The sequence below is a fragment of the Amblyomma maculatum genome, chromosome 4 (assembly GCF_055883805.1).
Source record: "Amblyomma maculatum isolate TAMU_Amacu chromosome 4, ASM5588380v1, whole genome shotgun sequence".
Lineage (NCBI taxonomy): Eukaryota > Metazoa > Arthropoda > Arachnida > Ixodida > Ixodidae > Amblyomma > Amblyomma maculatum.
This window is the reverse complement of record NC_139347.1, coordinates 161,273,010-161,292,101: the sequence shown is the minus strand read 5'-3', so window position 1 is coordinate 161,292,101 and position 19,092 is coordinate 161,273,010. Positions and strand designations below refer to the sequence as shown.

The 19,092-nt window shown below is 43.3% G+C and overlaps 1 protein-coding gene across 2 annotated transcripts in view; it reads left to right on the top strand.

Moving 5' to 3' along the window:
• Positions 1-19,092, top strand: part of LOC146193373 (MAM and LDL-receptor class A domain-containing protein 1-like) — a 241,331-nt gene that overhangs the window by 195,624 nt on the left and 26,615 nt on the right. For both annotated transcript variants that reach the window (XM_084602734.1, XM_084602733.1), the window contains exons 54-56: positions 10,227-10,477; positions 16,049-16,280; positions 18,622-18,744. In XM_084602734.1, coding sequence (XP_084458860.1) covers positions 10,227-10,477; positions 16,049-16,280; positions 18,622-18,744 — 606 coding nt within the window. The remainder of the gene's footprint in view (positions 1-10,226; positions 10,478-16,048; positions 16,281-18,621; positions 18,745-19,092) is intronic.

Below are 19,092 nucleotides of genomic sequence, written 5' to 3'. Positions count from 1 at the left end.
GTAAGACTGTAAATAAAGCAGCTTAGCGGTAAGCTCGTCGTACTAAGAAACGTTACATATAGTCTATATATGCTACACACAAGCCAGGTTTTCCACAAACGATAAAGTGTAAGTTATAAGTGTTTAGATCGGCTTGGAAAATATTTCGTAATCAACTTCATCCCAAGTGCATTATTTGACTTGAACTGAAAGCGATAGCATTTATTGTTTCGTCTGCCTGCTGCGGTGTCTGCTCACTGAATTAACAACCCGCAAACTTGTGCGTATCATATTTCGCCATTCACATCATCAGACAGTTTCAAGCGGGCACGTTATCCAGCTGCTAATCGTAAGCGGTGACCCGACATAGATAGGAAGCCCCGCTTTAATCGAGCTGACCGAACGTCCCTGCGTGACCTTCGATTAGAGTGTCTTACTTGGGGTCCCTGAGGCCTTGAAAGTTTATTTCTATCCCACTTACCAATTCATGTGGGCAGTCCTCCTAGTTGGCAACTCCTTTTATTGTAAAACTGTCAAGATTAAAAAAGAAAAAAACTAAATAAATGAGAGAGAAAGCCCGCATTGAACTAGAAGTTATCGCAGGCAACTCCTGAAATCTTTGTGACAGCATATGTTATCGTTATGCCAGGCAATCCTTCGAGGAATAAGTGCTCATCCACAGCTCCTTCCAACTGCCATTTTCCAAGGCCGGGCTGGGATTTTAAGGCAAGAGCCTTAACATGCTATCTTGGTGAGGCCAAACCATGGACTCAAAAAGTGAAGCTACGAGGCTTCGTGCGGTATAGTACTATGACCTTCCCTTATTGACGGCTCAGGTGTCCACAAAGAATGTGAAAGATACTGCGCCTTTTCCTTCCTGTAAATCAGTTATTAATTTAATGGCATCTGTAGGCTGTCCAACAATTATGATAATTATAGGTGATGATAAATAAATAATAAATAGTTGTCAAATAAAAAATAATGCAGGCGATAATTAGTGCTAGCGGTAAATAATAAGGTTAAATTAAAAAAACACAAACAAAAGAAGTAAAATATTATGACAGAAACAATGCAATAAAAAAATAAATGACAGAAAATAAAAATAAGCTTAATAAAAAGTTACAAAAGTAAAAGATAACGAAAACTCCGCAGCAGCGCTAACGCTTTCTCATTTTCCCAATGGAGTTTCTACAGGGACCTTTACGTTTTTTCTTTTTTCAGTCGCAACGTCCAAATTACCCAACGGGGTCTTTAATGGTATTGCGTAGATATACAATACTCAAAACAATAAAGCATGAACGCGCAGAGATATTTTTAATGATAATAATCGGAAATAGTCGCAAAGGTAAACTATAGCAGCAATATTGGTGTAGTGGTCGTGCACAATCAACCGTTATGGAGTGAGATTGCAGTTATCTGCCCACAAAGAACCTGACAGATCTTACTGAGATAGTTGCGACAGCAATGAAATAGACGACCAGCACTACATCAATCCGCAGTTTCTGCCCACGCTTCTAGCGAGCGTGGACGGCGGTATAGACAAGGTCTATAGACCTTAAAAGGGCTGCCTTCTTTTTCCCATTTGAGACGCCGACAATGAAACAAGGTATGCTCCGAGCTCGGCTCATCGGGCCTCGGGATTCGGGACAGTACAGGAACAGTGTCCATCGCCTAATTCCTTCCTCACTCTAGTCGTGGAACACTGCTTGCATGCAGGAACCGTTTAGTTAACGTGACATTATTTTCAGTTTTGAATAGCGCCAGTCTCTAGATCGCATTGTACGTTTTAGGCCTTGCGCCTGATTATCCTGCCACTTGAGCTCTAAGCGGGAGCCACCGTTTGCACGTTACTGCTTTCATTGTTTGGCCCAAATATAGACACAGCGTGCTTAATGTACACGGTCGTCCACTTCTACCTTGAACACCGCTCTGCGTGGCCAGCGCTCCGCGGAGCGCCTCTCGCGGGTGCCTGGGGAACGAGCGCGCAAGCGCAGTGACAGCTGTAGGTGGGGCCTCCGCTGCGTCGTCTGCTTAAGCGGCGGCTCCGCCAAGGCGCGCCTTGGCGGAGCCGCCACTTAAGGCCGCTGTACGGTCACTATTTGGGCGCTGCGCCTGTCCGCTCGAGGACGCATCCGCCAGGTCCTAACAATGGGGCGGACGGAGGCATGCGTCCTCCGCCCGGCTGCCGCACAGAGTTCGTCAACTTCAACTTTTGTCGCATGCGTTCTGGAGGCGCATCGCAAGCTCCTCCTACTTTTTCAAAGATGGCCGCCGACCGAGCGTAGGCGAAACAAGGCCTAGGCGGACGGTGCCTGTCGATGAAACATAGACTTCATGTCGCTATTGCTCGTTTATTACGATTATTCAAAGAGACTTGGAAGTTTGCCGTGCCATGTGCACAAGCATCGAGTGAGAGTTCCCCCAGTTGAGTTGGCCTGCACCGAGTTGACGAGTGGCCGACAAACCTACGGAAGATGTACTACTGCTACACAGTTGCGGTGCCTCGACGTGTTTATTTGGAGCCGTTTGTGATTGCTGCAGGATTTTCACGGACAGCATCAAGAAGCAGCTCCCCGCAGTGAATTAATTCCCTGTGCGCGTATACAGTTTTATAGCAGCGACAGTTAGTGGGAGTGTAGCGAAAGTGATACGTTCGGAACGACTGCTGTTTTGCCAAGTTGGTGAAATCGCCTGCATACGACGAGTGAAAAGCTCACTGCGCACGCTTTGTTTTCCGAATGTTGATATGAATTTTGAGCTGTGCTAGTCGCATTCATTCGTCTGCGTGCAGCGATCGCGAGCATACGATGTTCGTGTTACGTGCCGATCACTGATATCAATCGTGTTTCGTGTATGTAGAACTGCCGTGGGTGTGAAGTGCCCTTTCTGAAAACTGTGTTTTACGTGCGCGAAACGATTTTGGCTGCACGGAGAAGCGTCGGGAAGCCGGCACCAATCTGCTGCTTGATCCTTTGTGAAGTATGTTTGCGATGGTTGCTTGTTATCATTGCTTCGTGTGATGTCTTGACAGATGTGTTTATTGGGATTAATCGTTGTACTCCGAATGCTCTCATTACTACCGTGCGCGGACGGCATTGTTGTTAGTGTTCTTGGCCTCTTTATATATAGGTATGAGTTGTGGGCACACAACCACGGCGGGCTTGTAACAAAGTTTTAGTGCTGATAAAAAAAAAAAAAAAAAAACAACGTATTCTTGTTCTGTGAATGGAACGATTACCGTAGAAATGGCTAATAAAGCTAAGAAGGTGTGTAAGATTTTTTAGGACAAGTGTAATAGATTGGGCAGTGTTATATGGTACAGGAAGAAAAGTACAGACACAATCTAAAATGAAATGCCATCTTATGTGTTATTCAGTTTCCCCATTGGAGCAGTATAAGGTTAGAAGGATGGAAGTTTTCTGCACATTGTGCAGGACAGTCCTCATGATATTCTCATAAAAAAAAACTCGCACTGTGAGCCATAATAATAAAGAGTGAGAGTACCTGCAAGCAAGATCTCAGTAGAAAACCACCTGCACGAAAGTGTATAAGGCTCCATGGATTCAGCTTTATCATGCGGCTCACAGAGCATAGTGTGAACCTTGGGGTGCAAATACATGGCACAAGGCAAATGCTTACATCTGGCATGCCTTAAGCTGCATGCAGTAACACTTCATGAGAGTGATGAATGCTGGTACTCTCAAGTACGACTCAAGGAGCAAAGATTTTAGGGATATTCATAGCAGAAATTAATGAGTAGAAGGTATGTAACACGGTCACACAAACACTTTCGATCCTCATTCAACTCGATCTGCATTCAACTCGTGCAATCGTGCCCGAGCCTGCTTGGATCGAAGCTGTTTCTGAGCGCTCTTGAGTTTTGAAGCACATCCGAGAGCGGGCGTCGCCACCCTCGATGTCACCTAACGCACACGAAGGAAGCTTCTCAGTGGTCATTCAAAACGGCCGTGCAGCACCGGATGCTTCAATGCTTCCTGAGAACCTCAGTGAGGATCACAAGTGTTTGCGTCGCAGAGGTATAAGAAGGAGCAGGTAATTTCAGACTGAGGTTGCTAAGAAATGGGCTGCTACCACAGTCCTTTCAAGTGCATTACAATGAAAAACCAAAGGTATATGCAGAAAATAGCATCTCATAAGCTTTTGTACTCTCAAGACAGGCAGTTTGCGCATGTAAGCACTTCAGACGTCACGTGAAATCCTGTGAACAGCTGACCAGCAGCATTGTTTTGCAATATACATATCCCTCATTGTCTTATGAACAGCCAAAAAAAATGCTTTTCATAATGGTAATAACATGCACCTATTATTTACTGCAGATTTCCTGCTCTCATTGATTCATTTTTTTTTAATTTTTACTTCTTAATTATTTCGTGGTTGAAATTGCCTACAAGTATTTGATTCGTTTGAAAAGCTCACTACACATATCTTGCATTCTGAATGCTGAAATAAAGTTCGATCTGTGCAGGTAGTCGCATTTGTTCCTCCCCCTGTAGTGACCATGTATGCACGGCTTTTTCCCTGCAACGTGTCCATCATAAATATTAATTGTGGCTCGTGTGTACTGTGCCTGAAAACAGCCTTGGGTGCGATGTGACCTTTCTGGAAACTATTTTGTATCAATGAAATGATCTCCACTGTCTGCTTTCTGATGTGACTACAGAAGCATCGGCACCACTCAGTGGCTTGATTCTTCATGAAGTATAATTCTTGCAATTATAGCTAGATTATAGCAAGCCTGTCTTGTCTGTGCCGCGTCTTGTTCTGATTAATCGTTATATTGTGGGTGCTGGGTATCATGATGGTGTGCCGACAAATCTGTTAATTTTCTTGTCTCTCTGAAAAGGGTACATATCTATGATGGGTACCGAGGGTTTGGGGCTGAGCCAAAAACAAGAGAGATTCATGTCCCAATAGAGCACATGCCGTGTCATCAACTTCTGTCGTTCTATCCTTAGCTCAACAGAGCAAGATGCCACCAAATTAATGGCTAAGAAAGATGGTAAGGCCCATTATAAGACTGTAATGAATTGGGCAATATTATGATGCAGAATGAAAAAAAAAATGTAAATCTGAAAGGAATTTTCAACTTGGCTAAACATTCTTCCAGTTGCAATGATACAACAATATACAAGTACTTGCACACTTTTACCAGGGCAAGGCCCTTGATCACACTGAGGGGAAGACGAATTCAAATAACAAGCTGCAACTGAGCAAGATGAATTTTCAAACAAGTTTCCTTGAGACTAAACCGTGAAGGTTCGATAGTGTCAACCCTCTACAGCATGATAATTCGGATAGAATCCCGTCGCACAACCACATTGCCTTGCATTGCCTTGAGCTGCATAAAGTGATGCTTCTTGAGAATGTTAAATGCTACTGCTTAGTGCAGCAAGAAAATGGAAATTACTTGGCAAAAAACCAAATGTTGAGGAGAACCAGAATGGGGAGGATAAACATTTATTTTCTGGCTTCAAAGACCACTATACTGGTAACAGATGCGAGATGCTACAACTGGGGATATGCATATAACAGCTTAAGTTTGCTGCTACAGACAGGCAACATTCATTTTTTGTTCATGGTTCATGTTCACGGCTTCAACCAGAGCAGTGCAGCATTACTATCAGGCAACACAAACAGCTTGAAATCTCAAAAAGCCATGTTACACACACCTAAAATCACTGGAGTGCTTCTAAGTACTCCACAGATATGGTTGTCAAGTGAAAATTCATGCAGTTGCATCAGCATGTACCTAATTTGCAATCTCGGACTGACCGAAAGCTTAGTGCGCTTCACGACTCTGAAACACAGCACCTTACAGCATGTTATGTGTCCTCTCAGAGCAATGTACTTCTCTTTCCCTGTTGAGCTCAGTGGCTATTTTTATAATGTCCCCCTAAATGAAACTGTCACTGTATACACCCATTGCAAGGACCCCTTTGTATGGAAAATTCCACAGAGCCTGTCTCCACATGCAACACTGCACAAGTGTGAAGAAGTGAGACTACAGTACAAGGCTGCATGCTTGAAGAAAATACAATTGTAATGAATGAGCAAGAGTAGTGCTTTGCCAACTTATCTATTTATTCAATTTGTCGGGGTGGCGCAGTGGTTACGGCGCTCGACTACTGTTCCCAATGACGCGGGATCGAATCCCGGCCTCTGCGGCAGCTTTTCGGTGGAGGCGAAAAGCAAGGCGCCTGTGTGCTGTGCGATGTCAGTGCACGTTAAAGAACCCCAGGTGGTCAAAATTTCCGGAGTCCTCCACTACGGCGTCTCTCATAGCCTGAGTTGCTTTCAGACGTTAAACCCCACAAACCAACCAACCAACCAATTTGTGATAGAAAAGAACCCAGCAATATAGTCATCCACACTGCTCAAAGGCAAAACAGCATTGTCTGCTAGTCTACAAGGTGCAATCATCACTATTATATTTTGTGCATACCACTGTGTATCACTGCTGCATTACAACAGTACCCCCCCCCCCCTTTCTCATCTACTTGGGGACTACGCATTAAAGCAGACAGGATCTCCCAAGTGTGAAACTGCATGGACTAGTTTCTATCCAGCTTTAAGGGGAACAAAGTGGAAACAAAAAGCATAAAAACAAAGCGCACAAGAAGCAGTAGCGCTGGCCAATGTTATTCGACGCAGCCCAAAGGCCTGGAGAGTGAATGAAGGGAAATGACAATGGCAGAGAAGGAAATGAACACACTACAGCGCATGTAGGAACGCATCCACAAAGCTTCACAGGAATTTGTGCATGATCCTGGAAACATCTAAAAAGTAACATTGAAACACAGACAAAAAAAAATAAAATCAGGATCTAAACTAAGGGCTATTGAACCAGGCACAGACTGGAACCTTCCAGTGGCAGTGAAGCGAGGGCGCCGTTATGCATTCAAGAAATAGTAACCCAGCATAACATGATCAATAAAACGGCACAAGAACACGATCACTGGAAAAGAAGAGGGATTGAAAGGCGCTCTTTCTTTCCATCTTCTTTTCCTGTGATCATGTCCTTGCGCCGCTCAAATGGTCAGTGTGAACCAACTAGCATTACAGCAAGTACTACAAGCATGAAATGGTCAGCACATGTAGCATCCTAGTGGCATGTTTCCATTGCAAGGCAGATGCTGTTTGAGTTACTAAATGGCACATATGGATGAGTTGCGAATGACTATTACATATGCATGCATTCTCTGGTAGGTATGTAAAGCCTCACTGGTCCATACATTTACATTCAATGCTTTTGTAGCGACAGACTCCCTGACGAAGGATCCTGCAGCGGTTGACCAAAGCATGAAATGTGTTTTTTACGGTACACCTGCTGCTTGGTGATATTGTAAAATGACCCAGAAGCCTCCATATGTGCCTCTAAATACACAAAATTCAGTGAGATGAGCAATCCAAAACACAAAGCTACATTAGATGGGTTTTTAAGCATAGGTAGCATTGAGGAAAAAAAGCACTGCCAGTTTCAGTTTATTAAGCAAATAAGTAAGTATAAAAAATGCAACCATAATTTCAAACGGTTCGATGGTGGGCATAGCCAGCATTTTTTTAATCAGTCTCAAACAGGCCAGGTGATTGTAAACAGTCAATAAAAGCATTTTTCTTGGATTGACAAGATTATCCAGCAGCTTTCTCACTATATGCAATTATAATATTGACCTAGTAAACATCTTGAAGTTCAGTGCTGCTTTCCTTGCCTCTCTGTCTTAGCATTCGTTACTTGTTACGCGAGCCACCAAGTATAAAACATCTGGGTTTGCAAGGCATTTAGCCTCCCGTGGCAAGGACTCCTAACATCAACACACACTCAATTTCTTCCATTTTTCTTTTATTTGAGAGTTCAGAGTTCCAAGCACAGTTTTCTTTCTCAGAAGAGTATTGAATTCTCAGAGGGGATATTTTATTCGATATCACAAGGTGCAGTTTTGTCGTCACTCTTTTGGAGAACTGCACTGTGTTTACATGCCACTACAATTGGTTTCTGTTCTTTGAATTGTATGAGGATCTGTGTATTCACTCCACGATGAACTTGATGTATGGGCTTGCAGGATAGTTATGTAAACAAAGCAAAGGACTCGGGTAGGTAAGTACACTAGTCATAGAAGTATAGTATTTCATGTTCACAGACAAGTCAAAATTCCATCAAGTCTGCATGCTGTCCTGGCAACTAAGTGACATGCCATTACACTTGGTCACTGTTTTACAATTAGCCCCTAGACAGTTTTTCTCTACAAGTGGGGACCCTTAGCTGATGCAAGGCAGTGGGCGCTAAGTATTTCTTGATCCCAACTGACCGCTCCGGCCATGCACTATTACTCTGTCGTGCAGTGACGCGACTTTTCAGTGCTTACTCTTAGCTGAATTGTTTTTAAGTATGAAAAACAGTGAAATAAAACTACAACAGAAGAATAAAACACTCATTCCACACAAAACATCCAATATATACATATTTGTACTTAGAATAGTCATTTCATATCATGCAATGTTTCGAAAACTTTATGGACTCTTCCTCAGCAGCAGCACAATTGTGCCATAATTCTTGTTTATTTGTGCTCAGCACTAACTGTACAAATATTTCACTTGAAATTTGACTGGTAGAGGCTGTCTCAATTGGTAACAATTCTTTTCAGTACATGCCGCAGCTGAGTAGCTTGAGCTGTGTTGCATGTTAACACTCAATCGCCAGATTTCGTTTGCTACTTTCTGTGTCTGAAATGACAAAAGCAGTGCACACACATGAAGCCTAGGAAGACCAAATGGCATAGGTCAAGAAAAGGAAGTGTATGCTGCACTTGACATGAAGGCACTTATTAATATAGGCAGCACTGAGCACAGAGATGGAGAAACTAGTATTACGTACTGGGGGGCATGCGAATTGTAGTTTTGCCAACCAAACTGATTATGAATAGCATAGTCTTGCTGCTGAATCAAATATGAATAGTGCTGAAAACCAAACTGAATACAAATAAACTAGTTGAGCAGCTATTTTAAAAGTCTTTGAAGAAGTAAACACATTGAATTTTATAGATAATTTGAACATGCACTGTTTGAATCATTTGCTATGGTATGGATACCATAACAAATGATTCCATGCACTTTTAAAGATTTGTTACTGTCATGAACCTCGACACATTTTCTGCGTGCAAATGCATCTCATATGCAACACCACAGCTGTACGTTGCAGCCAGAAATGAGGATTACGTGGCGAAATGTACGCCACTAAGAGATTGCTACCACCGGGGAGAACCGCACGGAAAACGGTGCTTCTGTACATGTTACAAATGATGTGCATGTTTGTTTATGCTTTGCAGTCTATTTTCTCACAGTAAAACAGGCGTGTTGTAAAATGTGTTTAGGCTGTAATTTCGGATGAAAACATTAAATGACCAGCTCCTGCATATTTGCCGCGAGTGCTATACCGAAGTGAACATGCGAACACAGGCAGGGTAGATATGAGTATATACACTTTACCTTTCAATGTATACGTCCGGGAGTACTTACAAAATTCGTGCCGTCTTCTCCTCATACTAACATAAACACACAAAGTAGACGGCGAAAGCAGGTGCCGCTGGGGCATGCGTGCGTCTACGCTGTTGCTGGATGATTGCATCGCCGGCGACTTAATCGCTCTACTAATGGTCAGTTCATACTGTTTGTGCTGTATATGCGGGGGCTCAATAACTCTACAGCTAGGGTGCAAATTAATTTGATAGCCGACGATCGAGAGCCACCGTGAAGAGGAAACGTTTCCCCAAACCAGCACCGCAGCCGTCATATGCAGCGTTTCGACGTTCGAAGGAGCGCGCGCCGGGCGCGCCAATCAGAGCGCTGGAGTAATCCGCCACCTAAAAGATGCCCAAAAGTGACCGTATAGCACCCTATGCGCCACCCGTGCCAAACGCGTCCGCCAGCTGGCGGAAGGCGGACGAGCGCAGCGCCTCTAAAAACGACCGTACGGGGGCCTTTAAGCAGACGACGCAGCGGAGGCCCCACCTACAGCTGTCACTGCGCTTGCGCGCTCGTTCCCCAGGCACCCGCGAGAGGCGCTCCGCGGAGCACTGGCCACGCAGAGCGGTGTTCAAGGTAGAAGTGGACGACCGTGTACGTCCTCTTACTCAATGCTAAGATTTAAAAAATCGGCCATAAATTTTTCTTCGTAATTTGGCCCCTTTATTCGATCCTATAAACATAACAACCCACCTTTAATCCTGCAGGAAGCTTTGCTTTGGTGAAGTCTCCAAGCGGCCGCATGGTGAGCCCTCAAGGCTGGCACGAAGCATCGCAGCCAGGCTGCCTACGATTCTGGTTTTTCATCGCGGGTAGAGCAACGGAAACGCTGAACGTCACTTGGGTGCACGATCAAGGCCAGGAAACATCTCTATGGTTTGGCACAGCGATGGATACGAACACAAATCGCTGGTACTCGGCTTCAGTCGACATAGCCCCCTACGAAGGGGATGCTACCGTGAGTAAGATTTATCTTTCACATCACTTTATAAAGACTTTTAACCGTCTACACTTCACTATGTTCCCGGGTAAGCAAATAAGCAAGTAAGTTGACACTAACAAGGTACTAATAGTTGGAATCAGTTTGAATTGAGCCATGAACTAAACGTCTAAAATTTCTATGAGAAAACATTTGCAGTTAGAATGTATTTGTGTTTTCTTGTTATTTCTTCCGGTGACGCGTTCATCCAATGATACTGATTCACCTGATCAGTTCGGTTCAGTTCAGTTCAGTCGTTCAGTCGCGTCCGACTCTTCGTGACCCTATGGACCATACCACGCCACGCTTTCCGGTCTCTCACTATCTTCCTGACGTCACATAACTTCATCTGCAGCGATTCACCTGATACTGATAATCAATTGCTACTCTGGCCCAGCTGATGATTTATCTGCTCATATTTGAATAAACGTTGCTCAAATACTGGGTCTTGCACTTGTAATCTTGTGTTACTCCCTCTTATTCTAAAACTTGAAATGATGCTGACTATATTCGCAGTCGAGCCACCTGATAATGACAGTGGGTCAAATGGATACACGAGCGCACAACTGATATAAGAATATAATTTAAAACCATGGAAGTGCGCGTCAGACAAAGCACGATATCAACCACACAACTTGTTTAGAACGAATAGGCACGCACACTGAGCACGGCCTCATAGTCTTCGGCCCCGCCATTCAAAAGCCGCATACTTCCTAACGATGTCGACACCGACAAGCTAGCATCCGTGAGCTCCCCCCCTCCCCTCCTCTGCCCTCCGAACCCAAACGTTTGAATAATAACGCGGTTAACTTTGAATGAACGAGCAAGTACCATAAACCCTTTCGGGTGCCATCGTTTGGTCTTGTGAGAAGAAAATTTTGCATAAATAATGCATGCATCCAGGGCTTAAGAAGGAAAATGTGTTAGTTTACCAGAGCCTTAAATTTTTGAAATTCATACAAGGGTAACATTTCTTAGAAATCACAATATAAGATGTCGTGTCTAATCAAGTAAACACCAGAAAGAACAGTACAATAGTTGGTGTTTCATTCATCGCTCCCGATAACGCGTGTATTGCAAAAGAAAAATTATAAGGGTTCAACGCTACTGAACCAAATCTTGAGCGAAAGCATTAGCTGCGGGTGACCGAGCGTTCTTCTTCTCTTTTTCTTCTTCCTCAGCATACATATAAAGCTCCGCTTTAACCAAGCCGTATGAACGTGCCTTAGTGGCCTATAGGGGTAACGCGAATGCCAGGGTCCTAGCAGGCTAATTCTGATATAACCGTTCTATGTGAAACGGGAGACCTAGGTTTGCAGCTCCTGCCAGCCCATCTCTCGCTTTTGTGTCCGTGGGATGTGACGTCACGTGCTGCGCCGTGGCTGCGACCGCGCTACGCCGACCGCTCTAGTTGGTAGCCCAGATCTCACCCTAGCGTCATGTGGGCTGTGACGTCACAGCGTCACGTGGGTGCGGCCGCGCCCCGCTGAAGACTCGAAACCTAGAGTATTTACGCAATAAAAATAATTAAATATAACCGTAGAAAACAGCGGATGTCTTTTTCTGTGTCCGCTGTATGGTTTAAAAAGCACCTTATGTGCCATCTGCAGACTTCCGTACCCCTGGAAACAAAGATAATAATTCAAGGTGCAGCATATTAGCAGAAAGTGTGCACAGCGTTTCAAAAGGGTTAAAATCGCTTAGCAAGCGTGCAGCGACGGACCACAGTGTCAGTCGGTTACATTGCATGTAACCGCTACTCTTGAGCTGAAGGAACAGCTTGGTGGCATGACAAAGGGGCAGCTTTGAATGTGGACCTAGGGGCCTACGGACGGTGACTACAACCGGGTAGTTTTCTTAGAATGCAAGTCACGTTGTATGCCTAGCTAGTCCCGTTGCGTGCATAATCTGTTCAGTTTGCTTTCCAATTCCTGCAGTAAGAAGTCTGTGCGTTTGCAGCGGGCACTGCAACTGAAACGTTCTGCAGGCACGTGGTTAGCTTCCTGCATTCTCACATTTTTGTTGCAGATGGCAGAAATCGGAAGCGACCAACCAACGGTAGCTGCGAACGTTAATTTCGTAATCATTTACGCCTTTTTTGAAAGTCCTTCAGCGGCCGAAAAGATCTCTTTTCGAGTCGCAACACCACTCAAAGTCTGGGCGAAACTCGTTACTGCTGAATTTGGTTACAGTGAACGCGATCCCTGTGATGGTCAGGCTTGTTGGGAGTAGGCCTGATGGCATTCAAATTCAGTGGTGCTATTTTGAAGAACGTTTAAAACACTTGAACAGTGTAATGAAAAGCGAATGCTCAAAAATTGATTGTATGCCTGTATTTAGCGAGCATTTGTTTAAATACCCCATTACATGACTGAAATGTTTAAATTTGGTCAGAATTTTGCTGAGTTGTGATTACAAGCTTCCCATAGCTTATCGATAAAAATAGATGAGAAAGACAGTCTGTAAACTTTTGCGGCTTGAAATTATTTAAGAACGTTTAGATTCTCATTTCAAGTTTGTTATGATTAAATAAAAAGACTAATTGGAGTGTAGGAATCTTGGCGCGCAATTTTGAACAGATACAATGGTGAGAGAAAGATCTGCCTGGTGAGGGCCCCAATTGCGCATGCATTTTACAGTTTAGAATGAACGAGTGTTAAATAATTCAGCAGCTGTATAGTCGGGGATACTAATTGCACGCTTGGTCATAGGAATCGGTTTCTTATGCTTAAACATGCAATTATGTCTACACATCCGAACATGCGTACGATTGGCATCACTGGTAATGGTAGAAGGTAGGGGGGACCAGCCAAGGTAGAGGAAAATAGTTCCACCACAATATTTTTAAGAGGTGACAGCGGAAATTTCAGAACAGGAGATACAGCATATTTACTCCATTCTAAGCACACATTTTTTTCATAGTCGTGACACCCAATGAAAGGAAGTGAGGGGGAGGGGGGAGGAGAATTCTTGCATTTGAAAAGTATAAAATGACCCACCCTCTCCCTTCTTTCCATAGCGATGTCTCAACGTGTCGGCGAAGAAATATTTTATTTGGCGAACAAATTTTGTAAACATCTTCAAGAAACGGGACTACTGTTCGCTAGAACTTCAAGCTTTTGGCAGATCTCTACAAACTCATTCCAACTTTCGTTATGGCTGCAAGACAACTGACGCCGGGAAAAGCAACGCTCACACCCGATGCCCGTGGAACCTTCTGAACTCTGCCGACACCAGGACCATGTTACAACACGCTGATAGGTTTATAGGGTTGCTTTTGGCTAGTTATTTTTTGAAGCTTTGTGGCCCTATCCGTGAGGCACTATCTGAACGTAGCAACAAATGTAGCCGGAGAACGCCGCGTTACCTCGCGACTTCCAAAAATCCCGCTAGACGAGAGAGAGAGGAAATGCACTTGACAATTTTGGATATGTGACCACACCCTCGCAAAAAAGAGGGTGTTCAGTCAGAATAAAAACAAATTTTTCAAAAACATTTTAATTTTGCGAAAACAAGAGGCCGGTGCTTATAATCGGGGGTTGCTCAGATTCACAAAAGTACAACAGTATTTTGTCGAGGGATATGACCGCTTGCGGTGAAATGTAGTTAGAGAGGTTTTTTAACATTTAGAGACATCAACCATTCGTTGCACTGTGATTCAATGCAGTTTACGTCTAGCTGTAATATAACGGTGTCGTTGTGGCTATTGACAGCTCAATATATAACGTAGTGGCTGGCCAATATACGAGTGTTAGAGGTGGTATGAGCCTGCCGGTCATTATTCTTAATCAGAAAAATCAAAGGGCTTAGTGCTGTACCTTGTGGCACACCAGAATTAATGGGTTTCGCATCAATGCAGTGCCTATCAGCATATACTAATTTCGACCGTTAGAATGAAAGCATTGGATGCAACGAAGAGTGAGGCGATTAATATTTAGACATGACAGATTTTAGAAACGCCACGAGTGGGGAACATTGCCAAACGCTTTTTCAAGGTCTAGAAATAATGAATGCACTGATATGCCATGGTATAATGCAGAACAGATCGCATTGGTGTATAGGGTTAGTTGGGAGTCACATGATGTAACTTTCCGGAAACCATGTTGATTAGGATGAAAAATTTACTTATATCAGAAACTTTATGAGATGTTAGTAAACAATTTTTTCCAATACCTTTGTAAAATTCTAGTAAGTTATCTTGCCACATAGCGCTAAACCGTTTTCTTGGATCAAACCGTCACCAACTTGCCCAAGCATCCACACTCTCTAGTAAGTTATATTGGAGGATAACTGTTGCCTTAAGATGGGGTACCTTTTGTACTGGAATCAACCTGCGTAACTTGCAGTCCTCCGGCGCCGCTGCTCTAGAATTACTACTAAAATATCTGTGAATATACAGCATCTCGGCGACAGGTATACAAATTTATTGAATGGTCAGTGGGATCGTCCAACATAGTTCCCTGGATAATATGTTTCAGAATATGTCGCCGTTGCCGCGGCGTCCTTGCATCGCTAGGGCCGCTCTTGCCATTCTTTTTATTCCGGATTTCGTATTCTTGGCGGGTACGGAGCGAGTAAAGCGCCACTGAACTCCGCATGAGCGCTCTTTCAACAAACACTCATTAGAAGTCAGTGGACTGTAAGTACAGCAATATTAGAGTGACAGTGTTGAACACTCTTTGCGCAGTGTGTCAGCAGCATTAGAGCCCACGTGGAGGAGGGAATCTGCTCATGACGACACACTCTTCATTTTAACATAATGGTCTATGCTGAGGAAAGAAGCTCGGAGGTCTAATGCTATTTTATAATTCTCGAATAAAGAAGGCGTCCAGGAACTACGACTGCGTGATTTGAAAGAATCCGTCCATGTTATCTACCGGAATACAAAATAGCGATATGTCACACAACAATCTCAAAGTCCTTTAAATAAGAAAATGTTTATGCATTCCAAGACGGGGCTCATTCGTCTCGCGCTCGGCGTCATGTCTTCAGTAATGTAAATGAACATTTAACAGTGAAAATAGCATGTTTCGCCATCTTAAAGGGTAGAAATATTTAAAAATATTTTGATAAGAAAACTGCGTGGCTCTCTTCCTGTAAATATTGAAGTTTCGCAAATTTTATGAAGTGCATTAAACAAGTTATAATAGGTCTCGCCGGCAGTTTGAGCAAATAGAAGTTCAGACTTGGAGGTCACGAGTGCTTCCCACAATTTTGTAGTCATTAAATATTATAAGCTTGAAACTATTTCTGATTTTGTTAATTCTTGAAAGCCTGGAGAATTCATACGAAGTGCGAACACTTCATGCCAGCCTGAAAATTCTCTTTTCGATTCATTGATATCAGCACGTTATTACGGTAAGGACATCATAAAAACCGAATGATATTACACAACAGGTGCATGTATGATTCTCTTAAAGCTGCATAATTTAGGTGCTAGCCTTATTTTTGCATCATCAAGTGGTTTAGGAACCCAATATACAATCTGATCTGGTAGTTCTTTTTGTCCTATCCCAACTGCCGTTTTAAATCTTCTCTTCGATTGCACAGATGGTGTTTGAGGGGATAACGTCTGGTGAGCCTGGCACTGCAGTAGCTGTGGACGACATCAGCTTAAGTGACGCATCCTGCCCTCCCGCTGGCAGCTGCTCCTTTGAAGAGGATATGTGTAACTGGTACAACAACAAGAACCTGAGCTACGCGCAGTGGTACCGGAGCCAGGGCCACACCGTTTCGCAGACAGCCGGTACCAACAAGGACCGTACTCCGGGAGCCGACGAAAGTAAGACAGCGCTAGTTTTTCTTGAAGAGTCATAGTTGTGGCTTGCCCGCTGTGCACGTTCAATGATTTAGGTTCCGCATTGCAGTCTTGCCGCACAGCAGCTCAAGACTGCAATGCAACCAATTTAGCACTTATTCAAAACGCTTCAGAAACCAATGTAGAAAGGGTGTATTTCGTGCCGTTTTAACCACAGTTTTAAGGTTGTATAATTAAAAACATCGTTACACTGTGCATTACGTATCAGTGCACGTAGTATTCCTCTTTTAGGTCTTCTGGAGTCTTCCACTGCGGCTTCTGTCACAGCACTTATACGGCATCACAACAGGAAACGCTGCAAGCAGCTAGCGACCTTCTGGACATACGAACTGGGCTTATGTTAGCCCACTTCTAACTTATTGAGCTGTGATCAAAGATCCTTTTTCAGGAGTCCATTGTATGTCAACTACATATTGAGGCAGGAACGGCGGCTTCCCTAAAAAAGAAACGTTTGGCTGTTTTGTTTTGTTTTTTCTGCGCACTGCGCCTGTATCCCTAGTCTGTCTGCACTGACTTACTGTATATTGAGTCTTTTGCTCAAAAGCACCACTTGTGTTGTGATGAATATTGTAGTGGAAGGCACTGAATTGCTTTCAACCGCCTGGGTTTTTAAACACACGCTGGTATCCCACTGCACTCAGGTGTTTTTGTATTTAGCTTCTACTAATTTTCAGCCGCTGCAACTGGAATTGAACCCGCGACTTTAGAACCTGCAGCCATATGCTAGTGCCGTTCAGGATACTTTGTGTCGATTAATTACTACGTAGGTGGTCGCATATTTTACTGGTACCTGTGGATATCCTTCGGTGAATAAAACATAAGGAGCATGTACCATGTAGATTAACAGCGTGTTTTTCTTCCAGTGACAGATACCAATAGGGTGTACATCTGACACGCCCAGTAATTTTCTTTATTCGTTATGTGGCACGTGCCATGTATATGAATATTCTTGGCATCTCAACTCGGAATGACTCTTGATTGCCTACTGAACTTTGTTCTGTTCTTGTGATGAACATCTTGTTCTTTTGTTAGATTACTTGTCCTTCAATCGCTGTTTTGTTTTGCTAATGGAGAGAAGCAAAAAGCAAGCACACGGAAAATTTCATGGTGTGACGTTATCTTGATTTAGGTGCATATCCCTAATATCACGTTGCAGAAGAGGCTCGTAGCTCTTTTCGTTAACCATTTGTTGAGACAGAAAATTACCTGACTTTGAAATCCGAGTTTCACAGCGTCCATAATTTGGAGTACCAGGAAGAGCTATTCGTCTAGTTTTGCAATTAATCTAAGCATATTCAGGGAGGGGAGCATGTGCTGAGGAGTTTAGAGGAAAGAGAAGCGCTATCAGGCACCCTCAAAACAGGGCATAGAGACAACTTGTAGAGAGGTCATTTGTCACAGGAAGAAGCGTAACTAACATTTGGACTAAACAATAACACTGACAAATTTGTTCGCATCTTCCCGAGCATTCGGGCTTGAGGCTCATGGTGTGGAGGTAATGAAGAATAATCAGCGAAATAATGAAAACAGGACAACAAAACACAAAAACCGAGAGAACTAGGATTTATGCTTTCAACCATAGGTATATCATCACGGCAAAAAAACAGACAGTAAGGCTTGAAAATAAAGCTGCCAATCTAGTTTCCGGCCAACGTTGGCGTTTCTGATAACGTTTTCTCTTGATGAAAACAAAGAGTACACGTCCTTGCCTCCAGTCAAATTGAAATCTTGGAGTTCAACAACGCCGCTATTACACTGTTCGCTACAATGCTTTACAATCAAGAAAGATTTCTTTCTGCTTTGAAAAGAGAGCGTAAGGGGCAAAAAGAGATAAAACACTGCCAGGAGAGCTTGCGACAACTTTTAGAGTAAAAAATAACTTAGATCGTGCTATTCACATGCAGTTTAAAGTAAAAATACGACAACCTACAACTACGACAACGGACAACCGACAACGACAACCTACAAAGAAGTAACTATGGCAGCAAGAAGATTGCAATTTATTACCTACGACGTTGCATATAAGCAAAAGAGTCACTCGGAGCTGAACGTAAACAATTCTGTTTTTTATAGGCTTGGACAACATTTGGCGAGTAATATCCCCCCATAACCATTTAGTAAAGGTGTTTATTGCTAATAACCCACAAGGATATATTACCTATCGCATCTCTAGTTCTGAAGTTCGCGCAGTCATCGCCTGTATAATTAAAAAAATATATTTTGTATTTGCCTCACACGTAACTAGTGCAGCGCCGCTTAACTGTGTTCGCAAGTTTGCTGGTAAATTTTCTTTTTCGTTTCATAGGACATTACTTGCTTCTGGACGCTGAAGACCTGTCTGAGTACCGACTTGCAAGTCTACAGAGCGAGATCCTCCCCTATGGTCCCCTGGCTTGCTTCAAGCTGTATTATCATATACAAAAAGAGTGTAAGTTATGCGTTGCCCTACAAATTTCTGAAAACAAGGGGTGAGAAACAGACTCCGTCGTGTGCGGATAATATCGATCGCTGCAACGGCAGGCAATATTATTTTATTTTTATGTTTACTTCATTCAATTAACATGCTCTGTACAGACCTACCTAGAAAGACAAGAAGGAGTTTATTCTGTTAGTATTCTTCACATTCGAGCAGTGTCCTACAACTGCATTTCGTAACGTATATGTGGCAGATAGTAATTTTTGAGCCATATTGCAAACGCATTTAACAATATGGCGAAAAACTGTCTGCGGCACAGCAAATCTTCCACCATTTCCCTGCATGAGTATTTTTTCTATT